This window comes from Nannospalax galili, unplaced genomic scaffold, assembly GCF_000622305.1.
Source record: "Nannospalax galili isolate Female #2095 unplaced genomic scaffold, S.galili_v1.0 scaffold1687, whole genome shotgun sequence".
Taxonomy (NCBI): domain Eukaryota; kingdom Metazoa; phylum Chordata; class Mammalia; order Rodentia; family Spalacidae; genus Nannospalax; species Nannospalax galili.
Window position 1 is genome coordinate 397109 of NW_008357037.1, and position 15023 is coordinate 412131.

The 15023-nt window shown below is 50.7% G+C and overlaps 1 protein-coding gene across 3 annotated transcripts in view; it reads left to right on the forward strand.

Moving 5' to 3' along the window:
* The window catches only part of Bckdha (branched chain keto acid dehydrogenase E1 subunit alpha), a 32031-nt gene that overhangs the window by 15335 nt on the left and 1673 nt on the right, over nt 1-15023 (forward strand). For 2 of the 3 annotated variants that reach the window (XM_008855009.3, XM_008855010.3), the window contains 5 exons: nt 2653-2835; nt 2931-3017; nt 8263-8371; nt 13016-13177; nt 14704-14910. In XM_008855009.3, the coding sequence (XP_008853231.1) occupies nt 2653-2835; nt 2931-3017; nt 8263-8371; nt 13016-13177; nt 14704-14910 (748 nt within the window). The remainder of the gene's footprint in view (nt 1-2652; nt 2836-2930; nt 3018-8262; nt 8372-13015; nt 13178-14703; nt 14911-15023) is intronic. The other variant, XM_029557126.1, reaches the window with a different exon arrangement.

The window sequence follows — 15023 nt, forward strand, 5'->3', positions numbered from 1 at the left end:
GGCAAGTGCTTTCCAGTTATGGCCTCTTCCTGGAACCTGGGACTAGGGAGTGCTTGTGAAGAGGGAAGATCTGTGCATTCCTAGCTGACTTTAGAGCAGTTTATTTACTTTTATATTTATTTCTCATTTTGAGACAGGGTCTCATGCAACCCAGACTGGCCTTGAATGCCTGAGTCTCTTGCCCTCCACCTCCCAGGTGCTGAGATTACACGTGTACACCACCATGCCCAGTTTATGTGATGTTGGGGCTCAAACCCAGGGCTTTGTGCATGCTGGGGAAGCACTCTACCAATTGGGCCACATCCCCAGCCTCATTTTTTTTTTTTTTTTTTTGAGACATGGTCTTCCTGTAGCCCCCAGCTGGCCTGGAACTCACTACATAGAGCAGGCTAGCCTCGATCTCACAGAAAGCCGCCTGTATCTGCCTCCTAAATGTGGAGGATTAAAGGTGTGGACTACAACGTCCCACTTGCTTTGTGCTTTTTAGAAACAGGCTTTTACTCAGTAGCCTAAGCTGGCTTTGTGGCAGGCAGTTCTCCTCCCTCAGCTTCCCAAGTACCTGGATTGTGAGTTTGTACCACCACACCTGGTTTTTTGTTCTGTTTTTGTGACCAGCTCCTCTGTATCCCAGAGCAGGCCTTGAACTCGAGATCCTCTCACTCAGGCCTCTTGTGTACTGTGATTACAGGTGTATGCTACTGTGTGTGGGTCTGTATTCAATTCATGTATAAAAGGGAGATCAGGCAGGGCAAAAAACTGGTGGGAATCTGCTCTCCACAGAGGGGGCTGGCTTATGTGACGCTTTTTATGGTGGGAGGAGGTGTGGTGTCCCCACAGCACCCCTGGCCGCTCAGAGCTCCTTCCAGTTTCCACAGAGGACACAGCCAGCCCTCGCTTTCTGGCTTTTGCCTGTACCAGTCCTGGAATAATCCCTCTCTGACTGTTCATTACCCAGCTGGGCTCAGTTTTTATGTCACTCCTCAGAGGTGCCCTTGTTCTTCTCTTGTGTGTGAGGTGATAGGACTCACCCCTATCTTCTCTGCCAGACTGTAAGTACAGGTGTCTGTAGTTCTCAGAGCCTTGCACAGGGCTGGGAACAAAGCAGATGCTCAAATATTTGTTGAATGGAGTTTGGCTTTAGCACAGGAGCTGACCTCACACGGAGAGGGCACTGACGTATATAGGGTGGTTTGCCAAGTGAGACGAGGGGAGGACAGAGATGTGATAGAATTCATCAGAGCTAACCTCTCTAATCCCAGCATTCTGGAGGCTGAGGCAGGAGGATCATAAGTGCATGGTCAGCCTGGGCTACATAGCAAGAGCCTGTCTCAAAAAAAGATATGACTTACATATACCCTGTTGAACATTATATAATGTTCCTTTAAAGGAACATGTTTTCTTTTAAAGCTCATTGAGGATTCTTTAAATTTTGTTTTGTTTTTAGATAGAGTCTTATGTGTAGCTCAGGCTGACCTCAAACTCTATATAGCTGAGGATGACCTTGAACTGATCTTTCTGTCTCTACTCCCAAGTGCTGGGAGGATAGGCATACACCACTGTACCTGGCTAACCCTCACATTTCCCTGAGGCATTTTCAGTTCTCTAGGCCAGAGGACACATGAAGGGAGAAGTCACTTTACTTTGTCACCCAGGAAGAGAGTTGACCCCAGGTAGCCTGACTCTTAGGAGCCTAAAGACTGAAGCCCTTTTCTGGATGGTCTCCTAGGTGTGTGATATTGGGGTCATCTAGGAACCCTGTAGTGGTCTATTTATAGCAGTGAGAGATGAAAGGGGTCCTTGCGGTGAGACGGGAGACCTCAGGTACCAGGATGAAGAGTTTGGACCTGTGATAATGAGCCTGGTGAGGGCTACCGGCTCTCGAGTTGCTTGCTGCCCCAGTACTTCATCTTGCGGTGGCTTGGCTGGGAGATGTTACTGTTGCTTTGCTGCTTCAGTGCTGAAGCTCAAACTCAGGGCCTTGTCCAGGCAGCTGCTAGATGTTAGTGCTTTTGCCCCTTTTTAACCATTTTTTTTGGTTTTATTTATTTTTATTTTATGAGTGTTTTGTCTGTATGTGTGTAAGTGCACATGTATACCTGTGTGTGCATTGCCCGTGGAGGCCAGAAGAGGGCATCAGATCTTCTGGAAGTTAAGGACGATTGTTAGTCACAATGTGGGTTCTGGGAACTGAACCTAGGGCCTCTGCAAGAGCAGCCAGTACTGTTAGCTGAGCCGTCCCTCTAGCCCCATTAAATTTTTTTTAATCCCAATTTTATAGAAGAGGGAGCTGTGATAAGTGTTACTGAAACAAGAATGCTAGGCACAATGGTATGTGCCTATAACCCAGGGCTTAGGAGGCTGAGGCAGGAGGCTCATCAGGATAAGGTTAGCTTGGGCTATGTAGGAAAACCCCATCTCAAGTAAAAAAGTAATTAAAAAGCACTGAATGTGGTGTTGCACACCTGTAATCTCAGCACTTGGGAGGTGGAGGCAGGAAGATCAGATGTTCTATCCTCAAATAAGAATCAAGTTTGAGGCCAGCCTGGGCTACATGGGCGCCTCACCCACCATACTGTCAGCCACTAAGGTTGAGCCAGCTTGACCTTCAGTGCTGCTTCTGATGGAGGGTCCCCCCCCGCCTCTCTTCCCCAGCACCCCCACAGACAGCAGCAGCAGCAGTTCTCATCCCTGGACGACAAACCCCAGTTCCCAGGGGCCTCGGCAGAGTTTGTAGACAAGCTTGAGTTCATCCAGCCCAATGTCATCTCTGGCATCCCCATCTACCGTGTCATGGACCGCCAGGGCCAGATCATCAACCCCAGCGAGGACCCCCACGTGAGGCTGCTCCCCTCTCCTAAACCCCCATGCCCATGTCCCTTGCCCTACTCCCTGGGTCCCAACCTTTCCCATCTGTCTGCCTCCTCCTACAGCTGCCCCAGGAGGAGGTGCTGAAACTGTACAGGAGCATGACGCTGCTCAACACCATGGACCGCATCCTCTATGAGTCCCAGCGGCAGGTGGGTAGGGAGAGGCTGGGCAGCTGGGTGGGATCACCTCCGGTTTCCTATCTTGTTATGGTTGAAGGAGCACACCTGGGAGGAAGCCTGGTTTGTGGGTCTCCTGAGAGTTCTTGGGGTTCTCTCAAGGCTCTGGAAAAAACGTGGAAAGGCTTTCATTCAAGGACACTAAAAACCTGCCGTATGCACAGCTGAGAGAAGCAGCTCCCACGTGGGCTACATAAAACAGCGCTCTCCAGAGAATAGATGCCGCGTGAAAGGTTTTTCCCTCAGCTGCAAGCCCATGGGGTCCTATTTGCAGACAGAGATGAATCCAGGGTCTCAAAAAACCACCAGACTATTTCTCTCCATGTGTATTTTCTTTTCTTTTTTTTTTTTTTTTTTTTTTCTTTTCTCCCTTGCCTTGGGTTTTTTTTTTTTTTTTTTTTTTTTTCCTTTTAGAAACAGTGTCTCCCTATAACCCCAAATGGCCTGAAACTCAACTATGTAGACCAGCTGTGAGTTCAAGGCCAGCCTGGTCTACATAGCAAGCCTCCCGAGTGCTGGGATTAAATTTTTTTTTTTTCCTCGTTAAGACAGGTTCTAAACATGTAGCTTTAGCTGGCCTGGAGCTCACATATGTCCATCTATGTTTGCCTTTGCCTTCCAAGTGCTGGGAGTGCACCACCATGCCCAGTCTCTTTCATCTCTGAGTGATGGTGGTCCCTAACAGCTCTGGGCCTGTGGAGACAGTGGAGAGGAGGGGAATTGGGGTATGGGCCCAGAGCTACCTTGAAGATCTAAATTAGTCTTGGTGGCACGTACCTATAATCCTAGCACTGGGGAGATAGAGACAAGAGGATCAGGAGTTCAAGGCCAGTCTCAGTTACATAGCAAGTTCTAAGCCAGCCTGGGCTACATAAGATACTGTTTCAAACAAAAGATCCTTTCAAACAAAAGATCAAAGTCCTGGTTCTGCCCTAGCTCTGGCCCTGGGAAAACTGCTTAATTTTTCTGTTTCCTTCTTCTCTCTCTCTCTTTCTCTCTCTCTCTCTCTCTCTCTCTCTCTCTCTCCTTCTCTCTCTCTCTCTCCCTCTCTCTCTCTCTCTCTCTCTCTCTCTCCCCACCCCCTTTGGAGTACTGTGGATTGAACCTAGGGTCTTGTACATGCTATGCAAGTGTTACTGCTGAGCCATGTCCCCATCCCCTCATGGGTATATTCTAGGTAAGCACTCTATCACTGGCTATATCCTCAATCCTTTTTTTTTTTTTTTTTTTTTTTTTTTTTTTTTTGAGATAGAGTCTCCTGTGTTGCTTATGATAGCTTCGAACTCACTGTGTATGCACCCCACATTGAACTTGAACTTGAGCTTCTGCCTCAGCATCCTGAGATGCTGGAATTACAGGCCTGTGCCACCAGACCGGCTCCATGTTCCTTTCTTCCTTTGCAGTGTAGAGCCTCAGGCATGCTAGGCATGTTCTGTTACTAAGCCCATCCGCAGCTTGTTGTGTTTTCATTTTCTTGTCTGCATCTGCCTTGTGAGGCAGGAGGATGGATGGTGGGGTTTGTAATGGCCAGAGGAACAGTGAAATGGACATTGTTCCAGCACTCAGTAACTATTAGCTATTATGACTCTGTCAGCTTCCCATTTACTGTCCTTCCCACTTAGCAGTGGAGAAGGAACAACCCATCATGTTCAGGGGATGGCCCTGGAACAGTGCTGATAGGCTAAGCTTTGGTCCCAGTCACTTTCCTCAAACAGTCATTGGGAGCAACTGGCTAGGCTGAGCTGCATACCTATGGCAGGAATCAAGGAGTGGAGCCCATCCCTCCCTAGCTGCCCAGAGTAGGGCTGGGGTGTTACAAGGAAAGGCAGCAGGGTAGCAGGCAGGCTCTCATTCCACCATTCCTTCTGGGGCCTGACTTTGTGCCAGGTTCTGGGGGATCCTGCTATGACTAAGGAGGGAGGCCCACTGGGCCGGAGGAAAATACTAGGTAGATGCAGGCAGACAGCCTGCTCTCAGACATTTCTCTTCATGGGATCACTTGCCTGTGGCTTCCCCAAGGAAGGGCCGTGTCTTTACCTAGTCCCTGGGGTCCCACTGCCCATGGGATCACGCCAGCCCTCCCAACCACCCTGCCTCCTCATTTGGCTCTCTGCCCTGCACCACACAGCCTCAGTCCAGTCCTGGCTGCTCCTGCATGGTTTTCCTGTCCTCCCATGGACCTGGGTGCAGTCACAGCCATTGACGTTGTGCAGGATGTTTTTCATACTGTTGAAAATGGGACTGATAGCTGGGCTCAGTGGTGGAGGGCTTGCTTCACATGCTCAAGGCCTTGGGTTCAGTCCCTAGCTCTGAAAAAAATATTAGAAAGTTAAAAAGCCAGGCATGGTGACACATGTCGAATCCAAGTACTTGGAAGGTTGAGACAGTAGGATTGCTGTGAATTCAAGGCCAGCCTGAGCTATAAAGTGAGACCCTGTTTCAACCCCACCCACCCCCCAAATCAATAAATCAGTTAATGAGAGGTAGTGATATAACTCTCCTGTAGTGTTGGGATAGGAATTCCATGCTATCTGAAATGGAAGGGCCCTTCCTTCCCTGTGGGCTGGTACCAAGGAAATTATTTAACCTATTGCAATGAACCTGTGTGCTAGGATTAGTTTAGGTATGAATGACAGACCTCCCAAGACCAAAGGAAAACTTTTAAGAAACAAGATCAGGCTGGGCATGGTGGTGCACACCTTTGATCCCAGTACTCGGGCGGCAGAGGCAGTGAGTGGATCTCTGTGAGTTCAAGGCCAGCCTGGTCTACATAGTTCCAGGGCAGGTCGGGCTGCAGGGAGACCTGTCTCAAAAAAGACCCCCCCCCAAAAAAAAACCAAACAAGATTGGGGGCTGGAGAGATGGCTCAGCCATTGGGAGCACTGGCTATTCTTGCAGAGAACCTGGGTTTGATTCTCAGCACCCACGTAGCGGCTAACAACCACCCATAACTGCAGTTTCAGGAGAAACCTGCCACCTTCTGACCTTGGGCATTGCACTGCACTAACATACATGCAGGCAAAACACTCATACACATGAAAAAAAAAAAAAAAGAAAGAAACAAGATGGGTGTAGTGGCACACGCCTTTAGTCCCAGCACTTGGGAGACAGAGGCAGGCAGATCTCTGTGAGTTCAAGGCCAGCCTGGTCTACATAGCAAGTTCCAGGACAGCTGGGACTACAGGGAGACCCTGTCTCAAAAAGACAAAAAAGTAAAATAAAATTTTAAAAGAAAGAAAAGAAACGAGGTTGAAGCAGTGGCTTGACAGATGAATAGTTTGTCCTCCTAGACAAAAGAAACCAGAGGCAGGTGGCCTGGGGCTCATCTAGTGACAGAACAGTGTCAGTGGATGCTCAGTTTCCTGCATCCTTTGATTGCTCTGATTTGCTATGCAGAGTTTGGCTTCTTCCTTCAGAATCGCCTAATCCAGATGGCTGCTGGAGCTCCCTCCATCTTGTCTCCAGGAGCAAGCAGAAGGAACGTGGGAGGTCAGACAGCACCTCCAAGCTGTTTCCTCACTCATACCTTCATAGAACTTTCTAGGGAGTTCCCCTTCATAACATCTACTTACAATTCATCAGCCCTAGCTGCCAGGGAGACTGGGAAATGTAGTCTTTTAATCTGGGCAGTCCCTGCCCATAGGTGGAATGGGAGCTCAGCTAACAGAGAGGAGGGGGTGTTAAGTCTATTAACAGGACACTGGGTGGGCGAGCTGTGCCACTAGCTCAAGTTGTTTTCCCAGGGGGCATCTTGGGCTCCTCCCTGCACTGACTGACCTGGGCAGCCCTACAGGCCTTACGTACCCGGCACCCGCCTACCCACTTGGCACCAAAAAGTCAGTTAACTTTTAATTGGCTCCCCACTTAGAGAAAAGCACTTCTTTATCACCTTCCTCAGCAGCTAGAAAGCCAGGTTCTAGGAGCATTGCTGAGCCCAGGGGTGCCGACCTAGGGGTGTCCTGGGGTGGTGCGTGCTAGAAGAGCTCTTCCACACCATGGGTGATCTCATTTTCATCATACACCAGGGCTTTCCCAGTTCTCCAGCAAGACTTGGTCTTGGCACCATAGACCTACTTGGCGTCTCTGCTCGTATTAAAAACAGCCTGTGCAGACTTGACCTGTGCCTCTTCCTCCTCTAATCCATGTCTCAGTGATTAGCACCACCAGCCACCCTCCTCACCCACCCAGGCACCTCTCATCTTCCCTCTGTTATCTCCCTGCCTCCCTGTATCCTTAGTCCTTGTTTCTAGATGTTTCCTTAGGAATCTGTCAGCAGCTCAGCAGTACTGTCGGGTACCTACCTATACCCTGCCTTTTTTTGCTTCATGTTTCTTGGCAAACTGGCTTTTGTCTGTGCTTGTTGCCTCATGCTGAAAGGATGGCTGCCACAGCTCCAGGCGTCATGGCTCTGAGCAAGGCAGGAAGTAGGTGGGGGGCACAGGTGGTGTCAGTAGTACCCCGTCCCCCACCCATCTAGAAAACAAAAGCAGATTTCCATTGAAGCCTCAGGTTAAAACTTCCTAAAATTTACAGCCACTTTTGAAAGACCACCTTTGCTCTGGAAATTGCTATTGAATATGTTAAAGCTGTAATGAAATGCTTCTTCTAATCATGGGGTTATTAAATAAATTAATTTAAAAAAAATGTGTTCCTGGCCACTTTGGCCTGGAGAAAGGCTGTGAACTTGGTCTTTTCTGGACCCTAGGGCTAGAGAGGCTAAGGGAGCTGTCCTGGATGGCCACTCCCAGCACCACTAACTCAATTTTAGAGTACTCATTCATTTGCCCAAGATTTCTAAAACCCGAGTGTAATTCCGATGTTCCTTTGAAAAGTATCAGTTGGGGTACCCCTGTTCTAGAGGGTAGTCTAGGTGATTGTTCCCTGCATCATCTTTGTGCTGCCTCCTCATGCCTCATCTGCCTCGCACACCTCACTTTATGTCACAGCCCTCTGGTCTCATGTCCTTTATTGTCCCTCTGCCTAGAACCTTCCACCCATTTTGACTTTGCTCGATTTAGTTTCCCCCACGCCCTGCCATGCCCATGCCCTCCACATGTCCCTCGGCTCTCACTGCTCCACCAGCTCCTTCTGGAGGGAGGAGCCCTTGTGACCTGGCCCAGAGTCCCTCTATAGTGATGGCTAATCATCAGAGTTGAGTAGGGTTCTCTGTCTCTGACTAGCTTAACCAAGATGGCCTCTGGACCTCCTTCACCCCCAGGGCCGGATCTCCTTCTACATGACCAACTATGGTGAGGAGGGGACGCATGTGGGGAGTGCTGCCGCCCTGGACCACACGGACCTGGTGTTTGGTCAGTACCGGGAGGCAGGTATGTCTGCTGATGGTTTGGCCCTGGGGTCTCTGTTGAGGTCCCCGTTCTGTTTACCCAGCCAGCTCTTCCATGAACAGCATGGTTCTGTGGGGGCCTTGGAACCCAAAAGCAGCTTTCCAAGCAAGGCAGGTTAGGACATGACTAGAGAGGTGACTAGACTTCCCGGAGGCCAGGAAGTGCAGGGGTTGCAGCTCTTCCAGAAAACTGCCATAGGTACCTTGCCCCTCTCATCTCCAAGGTGGCAATGAGGAAGGTACCTGCATTGATTGGTTGCTAGAAGGATGCTGGGGATCAGACCTGGCTGAGGACATGGTACATGCCATGACCCCTGTTGACCTAAGGCTCTCCTGACCTTTCCCAGCCGCTGTGTACCCTAGCAAGTAGGAAGCAGGCACTATGGGAGGGTCCTGAATGCAGTAGAGACCTGACTCTTGGCAGATGCCAGCAAGGAAACCGGATGCAGAGTGAAAGAAAGGAGCAGGGAACAAGACAGATTCTTTGAGGGCCAGGGGTGTGGCTTAGCCTTATAGCACTTTCTAGAATCCACCTGTGAAGGGCTGGAGACGAGGCTTGCTAAACTGGGGATCAGTGACGGGGGTGCTTCAGGTAAGTTGCTCATACGGGAACTCTGCAAGGAAGCTGCCCCCGATGGTGTGAGCAAAACAAATCTTGAGCCTTCCCCTTGGGTGCGGTCCCATCCTAGGCAAGTTGCTTGACTATGCCATGCCTGTTTCCTTGTTTATAAGGAGATGGTAGCTGCAGCCAGCTACAGAGAGGAGTCATGGGCACTTGGCACAAAGCTATTAGCACAGGGTGAGAACTTGGAGACTGTTGTTATTGGAACCAAAGACAGCTTTCCAGAAAGGGGATGGGCAGGCCAGGGTGACTGTGCAGAGGCCCCCTTGGGTGAGCTGGGCATCCAGTCTGCAGGTAGACTAGCTCTTTCCTTGGCATGCACTGGGTTGGGACACACTACCTGTTGATGGTTGAGGTTTGGCATCATCTGCAAGGAAAGCCAGGTTCCCCAACACGGCGTCTGCGGGCTCTTGTGTGTGGAGGCAACAGTGCGGGGAGGAGTGAGGCCACCTCACTCAAGCTTTGCTTCACAGCCACTCACTGTGCTGTGAAGGTGCTTCCCAGCTGGGAGGTAGAGAAGTCTGTCATGGTAGCACATGCCTGTTATCCTAGTCCTCGGAAAGCTGAAGCAGGAGGATTACAAGTTTGAATCTAGCCTGGGCTACATAGTGAGAACCTGTCTCAAAAAAAGCAAAACCCCCAAAACAACCATGACATGGGGAGACACAAGGTCTTCATAGCAACAGGTGGCCCTTACTGACTTCTAGGAGACCAAGTTCCCTACTACCTTGTCTTGTTCCCTTGCTGCAGAGTGTGGGCACAGTGGAGCCAGTGGAGCCAGTACGGCCTGGGTTGTGGGGCTTATAGAGCTCCCTCTGCAAGCCATATAGGAGGCATCTGTTATCTGTGAAACAGAGGTCCAAGGGGTGAGACCTGGTGAGCCCTCGCTGCTGTCTGACCCAGCGGCCACCCTTGCTGGTTGCCACCCTGGCTGCCCTCCCCCCTCTATGACATTCCCAGCTAGGGTGGTGGCAGGGAGTGGTGCTTGGTCGGGACTAAAGCAGCAGGTGCTAAGGCAAAGCAGAAGTTCCCAGGAGACCTGTGCAAGGCAGATCCACCTGGCTGCTGTGCCTATCCGTGACAACACTTTTTGTGTATTTTTGGTGTACTGGGATGGAACCCCAGGCCTCACACATACCAGCCAGTGGAACCCCGGGCCTCACACATACCAGGCAGGCACTTTACTACCGAGCTCCACTCCAGCCTTGTGACTCCGTATTTTTAACTCCTCCTTCCTACCCTGCACAGTGATTCTCATGTGCCAGTGTCATGTGGCTGTGCTTGGACCACCTCCAGCCATTTACAACACACTTTCCTCCTTCAGCCAAAGCACCTCCTCCATTGTTTATGCAGTATAGCCAGGCATCTGCAAATTTGTATTATACCAATTCAAAGATGCATGAAAGGGGCTGGAGAGATGGCTTAGTGTTTAAGAGCACTGATTGCTCTTGCAGAGGACCGGGGTTCGAGTCCCAGCACCTACATGGCAGCTACGAACCATCCCTGGTTCCAGTTCCAGGGGAATCTGAAGCCCTCTTCTGAACTCTGAGGCATTACACGACACGGGTGCACTCACTCACACATATGCAGGCAATGCACTCATACACATAAAATAATAAATAAAATATTTTTTTCAAAAAAGATGCATGACAGAAGCTAATGATGATGGCCAGGCATGCCCATTATGTCAACATTTAGGAAGCTGAGGCAGGAGGATTTCCAAGTCAAGGCCAGCCAGGGCTACATAGCCAGACTGTCTCAAAAAAGCCAGACATAGTGCATGCTTGGAATTGTAGCAGAAGGAAGCAGAGGCAGGAGGATTGCCACAAATTCAAGGATTGCCTGGTCAAGTTCCAGGCCAGCCAGAGCTACAGAGCAAGACTCTCCTCCCCACCCCCTATGATGCTAATGAACTTATACTGAAATTTCAAGAAGGGCAAAACAATAGTTTTTTTTGACAGGGTCTCCCTGTAGCCCCAGCTGGCCTGGAACTCACTATGTAGACCAGGCTGGCCTTGAACTCACAGAGATCGCCTGCCTCTGCCTCCTGAGTGCTGGGACTAAAGGCGTGTGCCACCACACCTGGCTATGAAGGGTATAATTTGAAAGCCAGGTGTTTACGCAATACAGAGCTGTGCTGGTGCCCCTGGCTCAGGGCCCTTTAGTGATAAACACAGTCCCTATCCCTTTCCCAGACTCCATCTTGAATGGTGTGCATTAGGTCAGGTCCTTCTCTGCATCTTAGTGGTTGTGTGATGTAGAGCTAGTCATGGGAGCTGGTGGGGCATTCTCAACCTTAGTCTCCTCATCTGTCAGTGGGAGGAAGATGCTGCCTTCAGTGGGATTCTACTGTGTCACTGTCTGAAGAGTGCTGACAGCAGCACTCCATTCACCCCTTGCATCCAGCATGACTGCCTGTCATGTGACCCCATTAACTTCATCTGAATACCTGCAGTAAAGGTAGGGAAAGCTCAGTGCCAGATGGCTGCTCCCAGGCGAACTCGGGCTCCCGGGCAGCTATTGGACATTGTGACCCAAGGTGTGGGTATGAAGTGTACCCCTTTTTTGGTGTTTCTGAGAGTGTCCCAGCTGGACCTATAACAGTCATGGACCCCTCTAATCCTCCAACTTGGCAAACAGGGCCCCCTTTGATGGTGAGCTGGGGTCCATGGGGGCTTTTATGTGAAGAAAAGGTTTTACTACTGTGAGTAGGAAGCATCTTCTCTCTGGGGCAGCTGTGACTTAGTGGTCGGTACTTAAAGGAGCTGAATTAGTTGAAAACACACATCTCACAGTCTTTCACTGTAAAAGAGAAAGAAGTCTTGGGCTAGAGGTGGACATCACTGGTAGACAGTTGCCAGCTTGGTTCCATCTCTAGCACTGCAAAAAAGAAAAGAGAAAGAAAGAGGAAGGCTCGTCTCTAGCACTTCCGAGGCCCCACACTTAACTGAGGAGCTATTGGAGTTCATGGCCACCAGGGAAGGAGAGTGGGTTTTCTTCAGCTGTGTGGCCCATGGCAAACTGTCCGTGTTCTAGTGGATGGAGCCCCACACCCATGCGAATCGGGGCAGCACTAATTGGACGTAGTGGGTTATTAAAAAAGACAAACCATGCCAGGCATGGTGGCGCACGTCTTTAATCCCAGCAGTCTGGAGGCAGAGGCAGGTGGATCTCTGTGAGTTCAAGGCCAGCCTGGTCTACATAGTTCCAGGACAGCTGGGGCTACAGGGAGACCTGACTCAAAAAGACTAAATAAATAAATAAAATAAATAAAAAAGACAAAGCTGGGAGGGGGGATGGGGCGTTTTCAGGGAGAAAGGGGGGAGAATCTGATCTAAATACATTTTATTCATGTATGACATTACCAAAGAATTTTTAAAAGGCACCAGTAGAATGATGGAGCAGTTCTCCGGTAGATCTGACTAGCCTGGAACATAGACCAGGCTGGCCTGGAACTCTCAGAGGTCTACCTGCCTTGCCTCCTGAGTGTTGGGAAAAGAAAGAAGGGCTAGGTTTCTCTCATTTTCTGTGCAGTGTAGCCGTGTCATATGCAAAGCTGAATTATGCCTATTCAAAGACAAGTAACAGAAGATCAAATGGATTTGCACCATTCACCCTCTATTGAGAATTATCGAGAGGGATTATCTGGGCCAAACATCAGCTTCTCTCCTGAGACAGTCCTGCCAGTCACTCTGCCCAGTTGCTTTTATCTATGGCACCTGTCTGGCCTCCCGAGCTCCTGTGTTTGCCTACCTGCTACAGTCTGGGTCTTACATTTTTGCTGTTTGAGTAAAGAGAGTATCTTGCTATGTGGCCCAGGCCAGCCTCCAACTTGCACTCTTCCTGCCTCAGCCCATGCCAAGTACACTGATCTGGCTCCTTTGGTACAGCCGTGGTAGAAGCTCCCAGCTGGAAGGGGCAGGTCCCAGGTCATCCACAGGGTTGGTCTGCTGCTCCCTCCCCGCTGCACTGCTTACCAGGCTTATAGCTGCCTCCTCCTGCCAGGGGTGCTGATGTACCGGGACTACCCTCTGGAACTGTTCATGGCCCAGTGCTACGGCAACGTGAGTGACCCAGGCAAGGGACGCCAGATGCCCGTGCACTACGGCTGCAAGGAGCGCCACTTTGTCACCATCTCCTCTCCACTGGCCACACAGATCCCTCAGGGTAAGGACACATGCTCTGAGCCTCCTGCATGCCCTCTGTGTGACACCCCTGTGTGGGCCCAGGCCTTCTCCAGCCTTCTGAGATGGGTGCCATCAGAACCTGGCCTGTAAACAGGACTTTCAAGGGACCCTTTGGAGGAAGGTGCCATTGTGCCACCCCAACCAGCAACCTTAAGCCAGGAATGACCACCCAACTTCCTAGACTTCTGGCATCCCCCTGCCCCGCACACCAGCAGGGACCAAGCACAGTCTCACTGCCACACTTTTATTGTCTAATGACACTATCAGTGGCTGTGGGGGTAAATGCTAGCATGTATTGTTATCCCTATTGGAAAGAACAGGAAATGGAAGTCAGAGAGGGACATGACTTACTAAAAGGTCACATGGTAGGGAGGAGGGCAGGAGCTCACTCATGGACTCGTGTAACCAGAGTCCAAGTTTTTACCCTGTCCCTTGCTGTCCTTGGTTCTCAGAGTCAGATAGACTCTGCTGTAGGTGTTCTGACACTCCTTCCACACTGCAGGAACTGCCAGGCCGATGGACCTGTGCTCACACTGTACACAGACCAAGGATTGGCTCCCTTGTAGTCCCCTGGGCCTGTAGTCTGATGGAGGGTCACAGTTCAAGGGTCCCTTGTGCTGAAGGTGCATGGCTTGTGAGTCTGCAGCCTCCTGAGAGGTGGACAGCAGAGCTCTCTCCGAGCTGGACATGGTCTAATCTTTCATTCCGGTATACTCTTGGGTCCCTCATTTGACAAATGTGTGGAATATCTACCATGTTTCAGAGGCCACCCTAGGCTTATTGAACAAAGATAAGCCTCAGCCCTGTTGGTCATGATGGTGGGCTGGGGGGAGACAGGCAGGAAACAGTGAAGAGGCAGCACCTAGATTGTTTAGTGTGAGTAAGAACACTGGGACAGAGCAGTGTTGGGAGCAGTGCCGGAGAGATCTCAAATGATGTTAAGTACAGACCAGATGCAGTGTGAGTAGGGGCTGAGGGCACTTGTGCTGTTGTATACTCAGTTGAGACTAGACCAGGGGACTAGGGGTTTGGAAGGGGGAGGGTGCCGACCTGCAGAGTAGGTGGGGCCTACTGGCCTTTGCCTTTTTCAGAGACTTTAGCCCACAGTGGCCTGGGAGCCCAAGGATGTGGAGGAGTCTTCCAGACTTATAAGACTCACTTGGCTGTTCCTTAGATGACGGATTAGGGGGCAGTGGCAGGGGCAACGGGCTACTCAGTAACTTGAGCATGAGGTGACGGTGGCTTGTCCTTGTGTGGTGGAGGTGGTGGGGAAGGTCCAGATTCTGGCTGTATTTGAAGGTGGAGATGGAAGAATGAGAGTCTGGAGTCAGGGATGATGCTGAAGTCTGTGCCCTGTGCAGGTGAAAGGATGGCACTGCAGTCAGCTGAGGAGGGCAGGCTTGGGGGTTCCTGTGGGTCCCTGGTGACAGCTGGCCTGAGCCTGAGGCCTTGGGGTATGGAGACTCTGTTCCTCCTCACCGGCTTCTCATCTGTATCCCCATGCAGCGGTGGGGGCAGCCTACGCAGCCAAGCGGGCCAACGCCAACCGGATTGTCATCTGTTACTTTGGTGAGGGGGCAGCCAGTGAGGGTGATGCCCATGCTGGCTTCAATTTCGCTGCCACCCTTGAGTGCCCCATTATCTTCTTCTGCCGGAACAACGGCTATGCCATCTCCACACCAACCTCCGAGCAGTACCGTGGAGATGGCATTGGTAAGGGCCCTGTTGTGCAACCTTGTCCTCCTCCCTATTCACTTCCTCTGGTGTCTGTCACTGTCACGGGTACAGAGGCAGCGAATGGAGCATGCCTTGCTGTCCTCCTTCCC